At 64.1% G+C, this 18,187-nt stretch overlaps 1 protein-coding gene across 1 annotated transcript in view; it reads right to left on the minus strand.

Annotated features, from left to right (window-relative positions):
- BACE1 (beta-secretase 1) overlaps positions 1-16,502 on the minus strand; it is a 26,205-nt gene extending 9,703 nt beyond the window's left edge. Inside the window, exons 1-8 of the mRNA XM_075909350.2 lie at positions 15,775-16,502; positions 7,041-7,129; positions 4,178-4,394; positions 3,023-3,160; positions 2,691-2,825; positions 1,801-1,902; positions 1,116-1,265; positions 351-522 (exon numbers count right to left, since the gene is read on the minus strand). Coding sequence (XP_075765465.2) covers positions 351-522; positions 1,116-1,265; positions 1,801-1,902; positions 2,691-2,825; positions 3,023-3,160; positions 4,178-4,394; positions 7,041-7,129; positions 15,775-16,143 — 1,372 coding nt within the window. The 5' untranslated portion in view covers positions 16,144-16,502. The remainder of the gene's footprint in view (positions 1-350; positions 523-1,115; positions 1,266-1,800; positions 1,903-2,690; positions 2,826-3,022; positions 3,161-4,177; positions 4,395-7,040; positions 7,130-15,774) is intronic.
- Between the last annotated feature and the right edge of the window lie 1,685 nt (positions 16,503-18,187).

Genomic DNA, 18,187 nt, shown 5'->3' on the forward strand with positions numbered 1-18,187 from the left:
GAGGGAGACCACAGCTGGCCCTGGGTCCCGGCCGGGCCGTTCAGAGCCAGGCAGCGCCAGAGTGGCGGGAGCGGCCCCCAGAGCCGCTGTGTGAAGGAGGAGGGCGGCTGTGGGCCAGGCTGCACCCACTGTGAGCCCAGACCCACTGCTCAGCTTGGGGGGGCGCTGGCCCACCCCCTCCCTTCCCGCCACCAGGAGGGGGAAGCTGGGCGAGTAGGGGGCACCGCACCCCCCCTCCTGCCGCCATCGCCCCAGAATGAGCCAGGATCCCAGCCCCATGGAGACACTAATCTCCCCCCCGCGAATGTCCTGGCAGCGCCCGGCTCTCCCCCTGAGCCCCCCCCGCTCACCGTGGCAGGTGCTGACGGCAAAGCCGATCCGCTTGCGGGCGCGGTCGAAGACCACGTAGAAGCCCTCCATGATGACGGCCCCCATGACGGTGCCTGTGGAGGACTGGGAGATGGCGAACTTGTAGCAGTCGTCCTGGGAGGTGGCCACGTCCTCCACGGGGCGCAGGTATTGCTGGAAGGACAGGGCTGGTTAGCGGAGCCCCAGCGCCAGGCCTCGGGCTCACTGCTCTGAGCCCAGCGCCCCGCTCCCACCACAGCACCCGGCCGGCCTGGGAAGGGGCGGGAAGCGGGCCGTGTTCCTCGGGATCGCGGGCAGGGCTGGTGCTGGAGAGGGCCCCCAGGAGCTGGATTTCAAAGCTTTGGGGTGCTGGGCTCCCAAGCTCTGGCTCAGCCCATTATGGAGAGAGGAGCCCGCTCCGACCTGCTACCCTCCCACCCGAATCCCTGGGGTTTGGTTCTGCTCCTGCGGCCCCCAGGGACTGAGCCAAGGGCTCCATCCTGCTCACGCCACCCGAAGGCTGCCTGTGAGCACCAGCCCACGCTGTGCTTGCCCGCCCCGTGGGCCCAGCTGGGGTAGGATGGTGATGGGGGGGACCGGGGCCCACCTGGGGTAGGATGGTGACGGGGGGGACCCACCTGGGGTAGGATGGTGACGGGGGGACCCACCTGGGGTAGGATGGTGATGGGAGGGGACCGGGGCCCACCTGGGGTAGGATGGTGACGGGGGGGACCCACCTGGGGTAGGATGGTGACGGGGGGACCCACCTGGGGTAGGATGGTGATGCGGAAGGACTGGTTCGTCGCCTCGCCCATCAGGTAGAGCGATATGACGGGGAAGATGTGCCAGGGGGTGGTGCCAACTTGCCAGCAAACCAGCTGCTCTCCCAGCCAGAAGCCGTCTGGGAACTTCTCCGTCTGCCGCGGGGGAAGCAGAGTCGTGAGGCTGGTGAGGCTGCGGGGCGGGGCCCCTTCCCTCTGGGGGGAGCTGCTGACGGGGGTCGGGTGCTGCCCCGCTGGAGACTCCTTTAGAGGTGGGCCCTGCCGGTCTGTGCTCTGCGCAGGTCTCCTGGTGCTCCCCCAAGGGCAGGGCAGCTCACCTGCAGCCTTCTAGCCCCGGGGCAGCTCATATTGCCACTGCCCTCCTCCCCCCCCCCGCCACTTCACTTCCCGGCCTCGCCAGCTGCCGCCTCCTGCCCCAGAGGGGGCTGCCAGCAGTGCTGGGTACCAGGACCCCTGAACTCAGCCCGCCAAGCGCTCTCGTTCGCCCAGGGCCCTGCGGCTTGGTCTCCGGGCTGCCGAGCCCTCGGCACTAGCGGGGGACGGGCGGGGCGGGGCAGGGCGGGGCCAGGCGGGCGGGGCGGGGACAGGTGGGGCAGGGACGGGCAGGGCGGGGCTGGGACAGGTGGGGTGGGGCGGGGCGGGGCGGGGCTCGTCGGCAAGCAGCACTGACCGAAGACACCGTTTTGATGGATTTCACGGCTGCCTCGAACACCTTCTTGGGGAGCCGCAGGTTGGTGGTCCCGCTGTCCACGATGCTCTTGTCGTAATTGTACTGTGGGGAGCCAGTGGCGAATGAGGCCTTCTCCCGGGGCACCCGAGGCAGCACCTGCCCTGCCCCCCAAGCTGTGCCGGCCAGGACCCATCCCTCAGGTCAGAGGTCAAAGCCTGGGGCTTGGGCTGACTCCATTGAGCCAGGGGCCCCTGCGGCCAGTCTCCCGGGTCTCCCGCAGAACTTCCCCGGCCGCGCGGAGCCTGCCAGGGTGGCGAGGCAGCGCCCAGCGCCCAGCGCCTGTCTGGCCGCAGAGCTCGGCCGGCGGCTCCGCACAGCCCGTGCGCACGGGGATTTGCCAGGGTGGCGAGGCAGCGCCCAGTGCCCAGTGCCTGTCTGGCCGCAGAGCTCGGCCGGCGGCTCCGCACAGCCCGTGCGCACGGGGATTTGCCAGGGCCAGGCGCGTGAGTCGGCTGTGGGGCTGGCGCAGGTCTGTCCAGAGGGATCCCTCTCCCTGCTCCAGACGAGGAACGGGCCTGCACACAGCTCGCCCCGTTAGCCGCCCGCGTGGGGCCCTGCGCTGCCTCCTGCCTCTCCTGGGCTGCCCAGGCCACAGCGTGCAGGGCCAGGGTGTGCCCGATCCCCATGCGCCCCACGGGGCTGCAGGGAACCAGAGCTGCATGGCGTGTGGCTCTAAGCCCAGCGCTGCGGCTGCCCCCGGGGTCTGGTGCCAGCCCGCCGTGCCGTGGGAGTGCGGATCCTCTGCCCCCGCCACGTCTGCCTCTGCGCCCCCCGCAGGCGTGTGGCCCTGCTTCATGCCACCCCGCCGCTCCGGGCCCTCGCCGCCCCACCTCCTTGCAGTCCATCCTGAGGTCCTGCCCGTTGATCTCGATCTTCACGATGATGACCTCGTAGTACCACTCCTTGCGGATGGGCGTGTACCAGATGCTGCCCACGCAGAGGGAGTGGTCCACGCCCCCGATGATCTGCAGCAGGGAAAGAGGTGCCAGCGGCCGTCAGCTCGGGCAGCTGGGAAAGGAACTAGGGAGCCAAAGCGATCGCTGACCCTGGAACCAGCCCTTGGGACAACCCCCCAATAACGGGGGGAGCGCTCCGCCTCGCGACCCCCTGGCACGGCCCCACGCCGGGGATCCCGTCTGTCGAGCCCAGCCCCGGCACTCACCATGCTGCCCCCGACGGACGCCAGGGCCTCGGACTCGTTGGGCGAGAAGCCCGCCCCACAGAGCTGCAGGGAGAAGATGTTGGGCACCCGGGTCTGCTTCACCAGGGAGTTGAAGAAAGGCTCCAGGGTGTCGTCGGGCTGGTGGGGGAGACAGAGCCGCAGCCGGGTGAGTGGCCGGGAGCACTCCGCGAGGTCCCCGGGCGGGGAGGAGGCCTGGCTCCGTCCCCCTGCTAGAGAGAGGCGCGGGCTGGCCAGCATGCTCGCCCACTGGGACTGCAAGGGGACACCCCCGGTGCCTGGGGACGCCGCTGCCCCATGGGACCCAGAACCCTGCCAGGCTCCCCCCATGGGCACCAAGCAGCATGGCAGGCGGCTCTGAGCTGGCACAGCAAGGCCACAGGGCCAGGCGCTGGCTCCACGCTCAGAGGCCGCCACGTTTCCGAGAGCCAAGGCTGGGTCCCCGGGGCTGGGGGCAGGGACAGAGAAGGGGTTTGCCGTGCTGGCAGGGTGTGACATGGGCGGGGCCAGGAGCAGCCAGGCACACGGGGAGCTGGAGGCACCTCACCCCCTCTCAGAGCAGCGGGTTCCGGGCCCCGCTCGGCTACAGCCCTGGGTAACCTGCAGCCTCGCTCTGCGCCTTGTTTCCAGCTGTAAGGGGGGGCGGCACTGGGGGGCTGCCTTGTGGGCAGGCTGGAGAGAGAAGGGCACTGGGGTGCTCCTCTTTGCAGAGCTGGCTTGTGGTGCCTTGATGGACATGGTAGCAGGGAGACATTGGGCTAGGTATGGGTGCACTGACGGAGCCAGTGGCTGAGGGGGGTCGGGGGTGCACTGACGGAGCCGGCGGCCGAGGGGGGTCGGGGATGCACTGACGGAGCCGGCGGCCGAGGGGGGTCGGGGGTGCACTGACGGAGCCGGTGGCCGAGGGGGTGGGGGGGATGCACTGACGGAGCCGGCGGCCGAGGGGGTGGGGGGGATGCACTGACGGAGCCAGCGGCCGAGGGGGGTCGGGGATGCACTGACGGAGCCAGTGGCTGAGGGGCAGTTTCGGGTGCAGTAACAGATCGGAGGCTGGGGGCAGGCGTGGGGCGTACACCCCTACGCAGCGCTGCCCGCCCTCTCCCAGGCCCTGTGGTCCACGCCCAGGGGCCCGCTCACCCGGGCGATCTCGGCGTAGGCCAGCCCCAGGATCCCTTCCCAGTTGGAGCCGTTGATGAAGAATTTGTCGGACTCGGTGATGGCAGCGATGTTGGCGCGGACGGTGACGTTGGGGCCGTGCGGGATGGTGACCAGGTCCGTCCCCAGCTCCCCTTCCCACTTGCCCTGCGTGTACGGCACGTAAACCCCTTTCCGCAGGTCCCGGTAGGTGCTGGACCTGCAACAAACACCAGAGACACGAGCAAGCCCTCAGGCCCGGGGTACTGGGGGGGACGCGGGAGTGCGGCAGGGCTCTGGGGGAGATGGTGGAGCTGAGTACTGGTGAATGTCCACGTGTGTGTGCAAGTGGAGGGATTGTGAACTCACACGTATGTGTGTGTGAGTGCACACCCACATCGGCTACATGCTGGATGTGTGTGCCTGGGGACTGGCCTGCGTAGTGGTGTGTTTGTGACGCCGCATCCCTGTGGATGTGTGGAGCTGTGCCTACGCATGGGTGTGCTGTGTGTCCTGTGTCGACGCGTGCCAGGAACTCCCACACGTGTGCGTTCACACAAGGAGGAACCCCCTGCACTTTTGTGTGTCCGTGTCCGCACCCCCCACACACACCTGGGCCTCTGACCTGCTGCATTCTGGGGCTCGCTGAAATGCCACTTCCCGGCCCGCCTGCGTCTCCTCAGCTTGTCCCAGTGTAGGGCCAGGCCCCTGCCCTCCCCCCGGACACCAGCGGTGCCCAAGCGCTACCGACCTGTCCCCCTCGGGCCCTGTCGGCCGCTGGCTCCACCCCGAGGCCAGGGCCCGCCAGGCCGAGCTCCCCGGCAGCTCCAGGCCGTGCTTCCCGGGCGCCCGCCCAGGGACTGGGCTGCAGCTGCCAGTGGGGTGGCCAGATGGTTTCAACACAAATCCGGGACACCCTTGGCATGACATCACAATCGGCATTCCGCCGGATTTCGGACATACCCGACAGTTCGATTGTCTCCATTTGTTTCCCGGACAGAAAGCTCAAATACTGGACTGTCCGGTTCCAAACCGGACACCTGGCAACCCTCGCTGCCAGTGTACACAAGGCACTCGGAGCCGCTGCCAGCGTACACAGGGCACTCAGAGCCGCTGTGAGTGTGCACAGGGCAGTCGGAGCCACTGTGAGCGTGCACAGGGCACTCAGAGCCGCTGTGAGTGTGCACAGGGCAGTCGGAGCCACTGTGAGCGTGCACAGGGCACTCAGAGCCGCTGTGAGTGTGCACAGGGCACTCGGAGCCGCTGCCAGCGTACACAGGGCACTCAGAGCCGCTGTGAGTGTGCACAGGGCACTCGGAGCCGCTGTGAGCGTGCACGGGGAACTCAGAGCCGCTGCCAGCGTGCACAGGGCACTCGGAGCCGCTTTGAGCGTGCACAGGGCACTCGGAGCCACTTTGAGCGTGCACAGGGCACTCAGAGCTTCTGTGAGTGTGCACAGGGCAGTCGGAGCCGCTGCGAGTGTGCACAGGGCAGTCGGAGCTGCTGCGAGCATGCACAGGGCACTCAGAGCCGCTGCCAGCGTGCACAGGGCACTCAGAGCCGCTGTGAGTGTGCACAGGGCAGTCGGAGCCGCTGTGAGCATGCGCAGGGCAGTCGGAGCCGCTGTGAGTGTGCACAGGGCAGTCGGAGCTGCTGCGAGCGTGCACAGGGCACTCGGAGCCGCTGCCAGCGTGCACAGGGCACTCGGAGCCGCTGCCAGCGTGCACAGGGCACTCGGAGCCGCTGCGAGTGTGCACAGGGCACTCGGAGCTGCTGTGAGCGTGCACAGGGCACTCGGAGCCGCTGCTGGAGCCGCTGCGAGCGTGCACAGGGCACTCGGAGCCACTGCCAGCGTGCACAGGGCACTCAGAGCCGCTGTGAGTGTGCACAGGGCACTCGGAGCCGCTGCCAGTGTGCCAAGGGCACTCGGAGCCACTGCCAGCGTGCACAGGGCACTAGGATCCACTGCCAGCGTGCACAGGGCACTCAGAGCTGCTGTGAGTGTGCACAGGGCACTCGGAGCCACTGCCAACGTGCACAGGGCACTAGGATCCGCTGCCAGCGTGCACAGGGCACTAGGATCCGCTGCCAGTGGACACAGGGCACTCAGAGCTGCTGTGAGTGTGCACAGGGCACTAGGATCCGCTGCCAGAGTGCACAGGGCACTAGGATCCGCTGCCAGTGTGCACAGGGCAGTTGGCGCTGCAGGGCTGATTCCTGTTCAGACACTCGGGCCAGGGCCATGGGAGCACTGTGGGCCCAGCCCAGGGTGGGGGACAAACAAGCCCAGACCCTGTGCAGCGTGCCCAGGCCCCGGAGGCCAGGCCCTGCTCCGTGTGCTGGGGGGCGGGGCCGCTCCTCTGCCCTCTCCGTACAGAAAGGGGCCATTGAGCCCTGCCCGGGGCAGATGCTGCCGTCATGGAGGCTGAGCAGCGCCTGGCAGTGCCGGCCTTGGGAAGCGAGAGCGAGACACAGACAGTGCACAGGCCCCTCCGGGTCCCCACGAGGCTGCAGCTGGCTGGAGCGTGCCCGCGACGGAGCCCACAGGAGCCACTCCCGGGCCCTGGCACCGAGGCCCTGACACTCTCCCAGCGGGCCCAGGAGTCGCTCCAGGCCGCGGGGCCCCTGCGGTGCTGCGGAGAGCGACGCCGAGGGGCGGGGGGCGAGCACGGAGAGGGGCCTGACGCCAGGGGGCGGCAATAGAGGGCGTTCCAGGCAGGGGCCAGGCTCCGGAGCGGCTCTGCGGTCCCATGGGAGTCGCTTTCCATGGGCCAGAGCAGCGGGGCCCCTGCCGGGGGGGCCCAGGGCAGGGTGACTGGGCTTCCCCAGGGCAGTGCCAGGCCCGTAGCGCCCGGGCCATACTCACAGCTGGCGCTGGTAGTACCGCCGCAGGAAGGAGTGAGGCGCTGCCCCCACCGCGAAGTTACTGCTCCCCGTGTCCACCAGGATGTTCAGCTGGGGAAGGAGAGAGGGACGCACGTTACTGAGGGGCAGGAAACGTCAATGCCACCCAGCCCCCCACGCCGGGCACAGCGGGCAGCAGCCCCCCCCGCCAGGCACAGCGGGCAGCAGCCCCCACCCCGCATGGCAGAGCAACCCCCCCCCGCCGGGCACAGCGGGCAGCAGCCCCCCCCCCGCCGGGCACAGCGGGCAGCAGCCCCCCCCCCGCACAGGGGCAGCAGCAGCCCCCCCCCCGCCGGGCAGCGGGCCAGCCCCCCCGCCGGGCACAGCGGGCAGCAGCCCCCACCCCGCACGGCAGAGCAGCCAGCGCCCCCCCCGCCGGGCACAGCGGGCAGCAGCCCCCACCCCGCACGGCAGAGCAGCCAGCGCCCCCCCCGCCGGGCACAGCGGGCAGCAGCCCCCACCCCGCATGGCAGAGCAGCCCCCCCCCGCCGGGCACAGCGGGCAGCAGCCCCCACCCCGCATGGCAGAGCAGCCCCCCCCCGCCGGGCACAGCGGGCAGCAGCCTCCACCCTGCATGGCAGAGCAGCCCCCCCCCCGCGGGGCACAGCGGGCAGCACGCCTGGCAGTTAACCCCTTGGCTTTCAAGACGAGCGTTTATCCCCAGGGCAGGGAGCGTGGCGGTGCCCAGATTTCTGCTGACCACACCGTGGGCCCTCGGGGTGCAGCCCCCAGGCCGTCAGGTCCTGAGCCACCCGGCTCCCAGGGCCCTTGCTGTCCGCACTCCAGCCCGGTGCCCTGCGGCTCCGTGATGGGCTCTGCAGGGTGGGGAGGGTTCGAGCATCAATCGGAGCCGCTGAGTGAGGGCCACGCTGTCTGGTGGCTGGGCAGGACCCCGACTCCCGCCACCCTGCGGGAACCAGCCGTTGAGCCGCATCCCCGGTTCTGCACTGCGGAGCAGCCGCTCCCCCGGGGCAGGGCGGCACCAAGGCCGGGCGTTACTCCAGCAGGCGCCTGGCAGGGGCCGCTGACCTCCAGGGGTTTAACCCGGCGCCCAGAGACCGGCGGGCTGGGTCCCCGCGGGGCCTGTCGGCCAGTGGCCAGCGCCGCGGCTGCCGAGGGAAGAGCCCCATGGGGACAGTTCTGGGAATCCAGGGTCCCTCCCCCCGCCCTGCAGAGCACGGTGGAGCCTCCCCTGCGAGGGCCAGCTCAGCGCGGTGCCGTGCGCCGCACCACTGCCTCACTCAGCACAGTGCACCGCTAGTGGGGCGCTGGCTGCCTCCGCGCAGGGCCGTCTCAGTTTGGTGAACCGATTGCTCGGCTCGGTGGTGAATTCTCGGTGGGCTGTTGCTTGGGTGGGAAGGGCCTCTGCTAGGAAAAGCACAGGGGGGAGGGATGTTCCTCCTTTGCCCAGTTCTGGCATCCAGGCCTTCTCCTCGCGGAAACAACCAATTTCAGCGCCCTGAGCCAAGGCTGCCTCTGCTCCATGAAGGTGCCCGGTAGCGCGCTCGGCCTCCCTGCGGCAGCCCCTGAACAGCTCCCAAAAGGCCTGCCCTCCGCCGCGTCTGTGCAGCACACGCCTGGCTCCCCCATCAGCTGTCCCACCCCCCGCCCTGTCTTCCAGCAGCCGTGGGGCAGAGAGCAGCCCCCTCTGCTCCAGAGGACCCCTGGCACGTGCCAGGCACCCGGCGGGGCTGCTTGTGAGCAGGGAGACCCGCCCCGAGGGAGTTCACGCCACCCGGCCCGCGTGCGCTGGGCTCGTTAGGGCCCGTCAGTGCTCTGCTAAGGAAGGAGCCAATGAAGCTGCTGGAGCCAGGCCGCATGCGGGGGTTTGGCTGTAGCCTGGCGCAGGGAGGGCCTGCGGTTTGTTGGCTCTGTGCCTGGCTCCCCGTGAGTTCTGGCCCTACTCACTGCTGTATTTGGCCAGAGCCCCCAGAACCTGCCCCAGCGGGTCCGGCCCCGGGTTGGGAAGCGCTGGCCTAACGTGCCGGCCAGATGGGCCCCCCGCTCCGGGCTGTGCCAGCCAAGGGTTAAGCGCAGCCCGCGGTGCTGTCAGCAGCTGGAGGAAAAGTGATCTAGCAGCGCTCGCGCTAAGCACCCCCACCTGCGCTAGGCAACCCGGAGCCTGCAGCCAGTGCCCTTCCGCCCCCCGCACGGCTGCCAGGGCAGCTCTATTTGAGCTTCAATTAGAGGCCATCTGTGCTAGCAACGGCTTGGTGCCGGTCCCGTGGGGGGGCCTCCAGGGGGGCCTCGCTGGAGAACTGCCCTGCTCACCGGGGCTCCTCAACCCTTTCCCCACCTGCACAGGAGCCGGGATGGCGGCGGGGGGCTGCGGGACCCATGGCGGGGGGAGGGTGTGACATAGTGGGGGGTAACTTGCTGGCTGCTATGCTGGGCAGTGGGCTGTGGGTGACCCCTGCTGTCTGTAGCCTGGCCCAGCAGGGCTGGGGGTGAGTCATTATGCAAAGGGGGCTCCAAATCAGCTACCCCCCATGGAGAGGAACAAAGGGAGGTGGATGCGGCCCTAGCTGGGGGCAGGGCAGGAAGAGAGTTAGTTAGTTTTGGTCTGGGAGCATGGAGGAAGCAGCCTAAGCAAGGGGCTGGGATTTAGGGGCCCAGTCTCCCCCATCTCAAGGGGGGCTGAGACATCCTAGGCCTGCCCTGGAACCAGATGACACCTGTGCTGTGCTGTATCCTGGAGGAGCAATAAACTCCCTCTGTTCTACCAGCTGGTGGAGTCTGTTCGTGCCATTACGGGGGTGCAGGAGACGGGAAAACCCCAACGCGCCGTCACAGAGGCTGTCAGACTGCACCTGGCCTGCCGCTCACACCTGGGCCACATGGGCAGCAAGGGGCGCCCTGGCTCCATCGCGGCCAGCAGTGCCCAGAGAAATGAAGCCTAACGAGGGGGGCAGGGACAGTGGCGAGGGGGGGAGCAGACGGCAGGACGCAGGCATGAAACAGCCTCCCCAGTGGACAGGCCTGCAGGCTGAGTGTTGGGGAACCAGGGACTCCGACAGGCACAATCCCTCTGCCAGGCCTGAGGACAGAGCTGGAGATAGTGACTGACAGTGCGTGTGCGTGTGCGTGTGCGTGTGCGTGTGTTGGGGGGATCCTGTCAAACTCTGGGAGCCGCAGCTTTGGTCAAAAAGTGCTTCAAGCGCCCCCATTGGGGCTGCCATCCCTGGATGCTGGGTGGGCTCAGCTAGCCAGCGGGTCCCGCTCCCCTTGGCGGTGGAGACGCCCTGACACGGCCGCCATGCACGGGCCTGTCTGGCGTAGGGATCCAAAGGGTTGCTGGGCACCGGCTGGCGCGTAACCATGGGAACGTCCAGCCAGGACACGATTACTTAATGAAACAGCCAGGGCCCCTGAGAAGGGAGCTGGGCCTGGGGAAGGGGCAGGTGAGCCCCGTAAGGCTGAGCGAGCCCCGCCTCAGGGAGGGCTGGCAGAAAGGAGCCGTGTGGGGTGAAGGCTGGGTCTGAGCAGTCCCTGGACCAGGTGCAAGGCCGGGGGAGCGGCCCCAGGCTGCCGGAGAGTGGCTAGTGGGTCCCCCTGGCTGGGCTGAGGCCGGGACGCCAGACCCCGCTGGCCGGGCAGGAGCCTGTCCCCTGGACTGCAGGCCTGTCCGGCTGTGGCCACGCTGAGGGTGCACCGTGCACGCTCCCCAGGGAGCCGAGGAGCCAGCGGCCTGGGCAGAGCAGTGTGCGCAAACCGGCTCGGCTACTGAGGGAAGGTGAGTTACAGACGGGGGCTGGGTGCAGCCCTTGGTCCCAGCCTGGCACAGGGAGCAGGCAGGTCCCCAGTGGGGCTGCGCTTTGCGGTGCTGTCCTGGCTTCTGAAACGAACTGGGCCAGAAGCTGGCTTGAGCCTGGTCCTGCACGGGGGCGGGAGGGGGGGGGGTGCTGAGTGCTTCCTGCTCCCACTGAGCCAGCAGGATTTGACACCCCCCTGCCTCCCCTGTTAAGCAGGGATTTCCTTTCGTGTTTTTAAATTCTACTGCAGTGATGCTGCGGGTGCAGCCTGGTGCATGGTCACTGCCTTTCATTGCTTCATTCTCCTCTCAGGCCTGAGTGCGAGCCTGACTCAGTATCCCTGCTGGCCCCAGGACCCCCTAAGGCAGTGGGGTACCCCACCGTTTCCTGTACGCTGCTCGGGAGACATTCTGATGCTACCCAGGTGATTAGCACAGCACCCACAGCTAGGGTTAGTGTGTCTACTGGTGGTGCACATTTGCACATGCCTCGGTGCACAAAACAAAATGTATCCTGCACATGGATGGAAAAGATTAGAGGGAACATTGTTTATGCCACGGTCTCCCAAGGCGTATGTCACCTGGCTGCCTGCCTGAGTTACAGATGGCTACATAAAAAGCACTAGTGGAATCAGTACAAGCTAAAACTTCATAGGACTCATTTACACTGCTCCATATTCTCTGCGGTGCAAAGGAGGAACAGTGTTTAGATTCCAGCTGATTTACTGTGACGCTGCGGTAAAACCGAGGCAGCAAGTGCTGGTCCAGGCGCAGAGGGCTGTGACCCTGTGGCATCGAGGGGTCTGTGCCAGCAAACAGAGACGTGGGGAATAACGTAGCTGGGCAGGACACGCCCGCCTCCGGAGGGGCACAGCAGACGGGCAGGACACGCCCGCCTCCGGAGGGGCACAGCAGACGGGCAGGACACGCCCGCCTCCGGAGGGGCACAGCAGCCGGGGAAGCTGAGCCGCTGCCGTGAGGGCCGTGGCTGCAGAAGGAACAAGCGTACTTTGCGCGCTGAGGCTGGGCAGCCCTGAGGGAAAGCGGCTCTAGTCCGCGCGCTGCCCTGCAGGCCCACTGGCAAGTGAGAATCCGGACGCTGAGTCCGGGCGTGTGCCGTGGCTGCTAAAGGGTCCCGAGCACAGCAGCTTTCCTGGCAGCGGGGAGGCAGGCTGCGTGGGCAAGCGTCCCTCTGGGCAAAGGCAGGACGCTGCCCGCAGAGAAGGCTCCCAGCGCTGCGGGGTGGGCGGGGGACTGGAACAGTACTGCCCTGCGCCCGCCGCGGGTCGGGCTCCAAGCACCTGGCGGGCGGGAACGCCCAGCCTCACTCCTGCCCCCGGAGGCAGGGCCGTGGAGCTACCCCCTTTCCCGGGGGGGGGGAGACCCTTCCGAGGGCGGTGAGAGGCTCAGCTCCTCCCGGGACTCAGTGGGAACAGGCTGCCTGACTGCCGTGAAAAGTGTGTGTGTGCGCGTGCAAGCGCGTGAGCGTGCGTGTACCGATCGGATTTGGACAAAAAACATTTTTTAACACCTGATTTCAGAAATCATTTTCTCCTTCTCTAAACGACCCTTCCACTCCAGGGAGGCGCTTGCTAGGGGACGGGGCCAAAGGGGGAACCGCGAGGAGACCTGGTTCCCTGTGCTAGGCTCTGTGTGCCTGGGTGGGGTTTTCCCCTCTTTGCCCCATTTTCCTCCATTGGGCATCCCCCTTCCTGGCCGGGAAGAGGCAGGTCTGTCAGAGCCGAGTCTTGGACCCCCCGTCAGCGTGCAGTGCAGGCTGAGCCCCTTGGATCCTGGTGGACTGGCTGGGGCAAGGGGAGCTGTGCCATGCGCTCCCCCCTCCCCTCCTCGTGGTAATGTGCCCGAGCACTCCCACCACTTGGCTCCATAATGTGCCTAAATCGGCGGATTCCCCGGAGCTCCCAGCGCCTCCCTCGTGGCCCTGGCCATGCAGGGGAGAGGTCCCAGGAGAAGGGTGTGATCAGGCCATGGGGGACGGCAGCCACGTCCTGGGCTGGTCAGTGCCTAAAGCTGCACTGGAGGCGGGTCGCTGTCCCACCTGGGGCCCCGAGCCCACGCCAGCGCGAGAAGGCGTCTGCTCTCCCGCCGAGGCACCGCGCCTGCTGGCCCTCAGTGCCTGAGCTGGGCTCCCGGGGCCCTGCTTCGGGGCCCCGTCGGCGTTACCGCATGGGGCTGTGATGGGGACTAGAGCGGAGTAGCTCAAGGCTCCAGGTGTGCTGTGTTCAAGGGGCTCCCGGGCACGGGGGGAGCAAATGACACTGCAGGGGTGGGAATGGCGTATTCCAGAGGCAGGGGATGCCCCAAGCATGGGGGGAGGGGGTTCTGTGAACCAGAACATGGCTCCCACTGGCCGTTTTAAATAGCTGTGTGGGGCGGTGGGAGCGGCACAGCAGGGCTGCCGGCAGTGAGCTGGGCTGGAGTCGGGGGGGGTTCACTCTCCACATGGCGGCACCTTGCTCTGCTCTAGGGTATTAACACAGCCCCTCAGCTGCCGCTTCCTGTGATGCATCGGGGTCCCCCGCCTCCTGCACCCCCGTAGTGGCACGGACAGACTCCCCCAGCCAGTAGAACAGAGGGAGTTTATTGCTTCTCCAGGATACAGCACAGCACAGATGTCATCTGGTTCCAGGAACTGGGGCTAGGAGGCCTCAGTGCCCCCCCTTGAGATGGGGGGTGGCTGGGCCCTACAATCCCAGCCCCCCTCCCTAGCTCCTTCTCCCCTGCTTCCCAGACAGACACTAAAAGACCGTCCCTTCCAGCCCTGCCCCCAGCCAGGCGCAGCATTCCACCTTCCTTTGTTCCTCTCCCTGGGGGTAACCGGTCGGACAGGTTCCCTCCCTGTCCCATCAGCTACTCGGCTGGGCCGTGGTCCAGACAGTAACCAGTGGGGGTCACCCACAGCCCCAGCCCAGCAAGCAGCAAGGTACCAACACTACGGCACAGCAGGTATGGGCACTGCTCCGTGTGCTGCACGGGACACGGGTTGGCGGCTCCCAGTGGACAAGGGGCCACCTGGAACTGCCATTGGTCGTCTCTGCGAGAGGGATGGGACTGTGGTCCAGTCCCCGCCTAACTGGGGCAGCAGCAGGGCAGGCTGCTCCCTTGCGTCAGCCCGAGGACTCCAGAACTTCACTGCCGAATCGGGAGGGACCATGCTGAGCTCCTGGCCCAAGGGGCTTCCAGAGGCAGGGTGGAGGGGGAACCCAGCAAGCGCTGGGCCTAAACAACAATCCATGTGACTGGGGATGCCCTGGGAGTGTCCTCTGCTTGGCCCGGTCCCCGCCTGCCTGGATGCTCACAGCTGTGAGCATCACTGCCCTGAGGAGGGGGTGGAGCTACACAAGGCCATAGGGAGCCCAGGAAACCCTGCTCAGCACTAGATAGTTAATCCGAGAAGGGCTTGGTGCAAGCCCCAGTGGGTTTAGTTAGCTCCTGTGCCCACAGCACAGCAAGCAGAGGTCTCAAGGCTCCAACCCAAACACGCCCTAGGTGTGCACCAGTCAGCAATTGCATGCCCACTCCAAGCAGCCGCTAAACACACCTAGCCTACTGTCATGCACCCGGCGCTTGCTTGGAGACATGAGCTGGAAACTCTGACTCCACGCACTAACACCTGCGCTCACACGTCTGCACAGACCCGTGTACACCCTCCACACTTGTGTACACGCACACAGGTTGCACATTCACCTCTGCCCTACGCTTGCTTAGAACTGATTGTGCCTGACTGCAGGCGAGAGGACTTTCACCGTGGATTTCAGTGGGCGCAGAAGCAGACTTGTATTGTGGTCGCAGACCCACACATACAGTCCCGACCCCCCTTACCCCATGCACCCCCCCCAGTCTCCCTCTATTTTGTATCGTCACATGGGGTGGAGCTCAAGTTCCCTGAACCCCTCCTCTGTTTATAAATGTATGGAAACAGTGAAGAAAACCTGGCCACGTGCCAGGCTGGCCACTCGCACAAGGCTGGCTCTTGTCATCAGAGCCAGGCTCCCATTTCTGAGCCTTCCTGCTGACAGGGTGTACAGCTGTGGGGACTCGCCAAGCAAATACTTTCCATTCGCAATAGAGCTGTGGTTCCCCAGGGGATATTGTATTCCCCACCTCCCTGCCCCTCCTTCCCTTGCACTTCTGCGGTCCCTAGGAGTCCACGAGAAAGTCGCTGAAGCATCAGCAAGCATTGCACTCCTCTGCAGAGCAGCAATATCCCGCGTTTGCAAGCTCCTTCCTCGGGGGCGAGGTTACCCTGAGCACACCGGAGTCAGCTGAGGACAGAGGCTGGCTCGGGGCTTTGCCTTTCAGTGCTGCAGGGTGGAAGCAGGAGTCATTTGGGGACAAGCCTTGCAGCCCCGTGGGTCTGGCCTAAGGAGCAGGTGAATTTGCCTCTTTGTGCTGCACTTGCGTTGCTGATGGCGCATGTCACAGCACCCAAAACTGTCTCCCCAGCATCCGGATGCCCAAAATAGCCAGCCTAAACACGGGAACGGACCGCACTGAAGGCCTGCATTGTGACTAGCGAGAGACCCCTCGTGTACCTCAGACTACTGGCCACGCGGTGCCCTGGCGCCAGGAGCGTGGTGTTTGCAAACGCCTGCGGAGAGCACTGTATAAGGTGCTGTGTCTCTAAGACAGCCTGTGTCTGAAATGGGGGCTGGGAATGCCTAGGGGAGGCCCACAGGATAGTGGCTCTGTACTCAGGCCCTGCAAGTGAACTTATTTCTCACGCCCCTGCAGCCGGCGTGGCTGCTTTCTAAAATCGGAATTTTCCTGCTGAAAGACTCTCCAGGTTCGTTCTTGAGCAGCTGTGGGGTCTCAGGTGCACGGTGCCTAGGTGAGACGCACACACAGAGCTACACATACCGAGTCAGGCTTCGGTCTCCGCTTGGCAAAGCCGTGGCCGGGGAACTGGGCTAGCGTGCCTTACCTTTTGCGGGGGGCTCCCGAGAGTCATCTCCACGTAGTAGCCCTGGCCGGATTTCCCCCTCAGGTTGTCGATCATGTTCACAAAACTGCTCCTTTGTCTGGAGTCCTCCTGCTCCTCCGCCACTGAGCGCTGCACCCTGGGGCCCTGTTGCAAAGTGCCCATCCCGTTCCTCAGAGGCACCCGGATCCCCAGATGAGGCTGGCTGGCTCGCACCATCCCAGACCCGAGCCACAGCAGCAACCATGGCAACGCATGAGCCATCTTGGTGACAGCCCTGCCCAGCCCTTTCCTTGAATTTTCTCCTCCTGGGGTGCTGTTGCTGTTTTTCTTCTTCAAGGAAATCCTTCCCGTTGCAAAGACAAATTGCATAAGGACCAGGAAAAAGTTTTACTGGGCTAACCAAATGCTCCTCCAGCGCAAGCCACCAGTCACCAGGAGCATCTCTGGGGCAGAGCGAATTCCAGCTTGCAAATTATCTCCGGAGTGGGGAACCTACAGTGAGAACCATCAGGCACTAGGCGAGGCAATTCAGTGCAAATCGGCAGCTGGAAGCAGCAGTCCTGCTGGGCTGGTGGTTGGTTTTTTCTTCCTCCTCCTGGTTAGCGGCAGCATGGGAGAGCAGGCAATTCAGTCCCTTTCCAGGCCCCAGAGGCAGCATTTGTGAGTCCACCATAATCTCTCCACTCTGCCATCAGGATTTGGAGGCGGAAAGACTTGTGGCTGCTGCTGTCAAAGCCAAAGGTTTTTTTTCCCCCTCAAAGATCTCTGGGAAGTGTAGTTTTCCACTTTTGCTTCCTGTTCACAATGGCGAAGGCTGGCTTGGATGCCCTGCTTTGGGTGAAGCGTAAAGGTATCTCTGCCAGCCGGACTGAATGGGCCCAATTCTGCCTTTGTAGTCCATGAATCCCAAGAGAAAGATTAAAAAAAAAAAAACCCCTTCAAGAACCTTTTCCATCTACATTTCACCTAATGGGAGGTGGCTAACGAAGAAAGTGACATGAGAAAATGAAGATGCTGTTTGCTTGCTTAAGAGAGAAAGTTTACATGTGCCAGGAATATCCGTGCCACCTTTAAGAGGGTTATGAGCAACATTTCCTCTAATTTTTTTGCATCCATATGCAGAATAAATTTTATGTGCTGCTGTGCACTACCACCAGTAGAAACATACGCTGGTCACTGGGGTGCTATGCTAAGAAGTGGGGTGGCACCTGACTCTCTCCTGGGTGGCTGTCCAAGTGCACAGCTTACAGGGGACACTGGTTATGAGTGTGTGCGCCCAGGCCTAGAGGAAGGTTGCTGGTCACAAGAAGCAAGATTGATATCAGGCTAAGTAGTTTTTAGAGAGCTGTCCAGGTTTGGCAATATTGCTATAAGAGAAACAATCGTTCAGCAAAGCCCAAGAGGTGACCCCTCCCCCCTCCAATCATGAATGACATTTACAACTGAGATGTAAAGAAAAAATACATTTGGGATTCTTCTGAGCCTGTGGCGATTCACGCTTTCCAGCTTTTCTCTGCAACCACAAAAGAGAAAAACTTTCTTTCTTTAAAAAAGCAACTGAAAACTGCGGTTCTTGTATAATCCTATAACTCAAAGTGCAGGGGCTTTAAGAAAAACACCAAATAAAGAGTCACTGTCAAATTGCAAGAGTGACTTTCATTGCTGTAGAGAACCCTACTTCCTTCCCCAGGCATTGTTGTTTAAATTGGTCTTGAATTAAAAATATGCCTCCCTAACAATTAATTTTCTTGCATTGTTTGCACACTGTGGCTGTGTCTAGACTGGCAAGTTTTTCCGCAAAATCAGCTGCTTTTGTGGAAAAACTTGCCAGCTGTCTACACTGGCCGCTTGAATTTCTGCAAGAACACTGACTTCCTACTGTCTGAAATCCGTGCTTCTTGCAGAAATACTATGCTGCTCCCGTTCGGGCAAAAGTCCTTTTGCGCAAAGCTTTTGCGCAAAGGGGCCAGTGTAGACAGCTCAGATTTGTATTGCGCAAAAAAGCCCCAATCGTGAAAATGGCAATCGGGGCTTTTTTGCGCAAAAGCGCGTCTAGATTGGCACGGACGCTTTTCCGCAAAAAGTGCTTTTGCGGAAAAGCATCTGTGCCAATCTAGATGCTCTTTTCCGCAAATGCTTTTAACAGAAAACTTTCCCGTTAAAAGCATTTGTGGAAAATCATGCCAGTCTAGACGTAGCCACAGTGTGTGTGTGTGGGGAGGGGAGGGGGGGTCATAAAATGACTTCAATAAAAAAAGAATGTGAAGCATTGTGCTTGCAGGTTATTTACATTCCTTATTTAGATAGCTGGTATTGCGTACCTTAAATGAACCTAGTACCGAGCTGGCTGAAGTGTGGCTTATATCCCTATGCTACAGGGAAGGTCAGCATAAGGCAGGGCTATGGTGCGGTT

This window comes from Pelodiscus sinensis, chromosome 25 (assembly GCF_052426305.1).
Source record: "Pelodiscus sinensis isolate ZL-2025 chromosome 25, ASM5242630v1, whole genome shotgun sequence".
In the NCBI taxonomy this organism is placed as follows: domain Eukaryota; kingdom Metazoa; phylum Chordata; order Testudines; family Trionychidae; genus Pelodiscus; species Pelodiscus sinensis.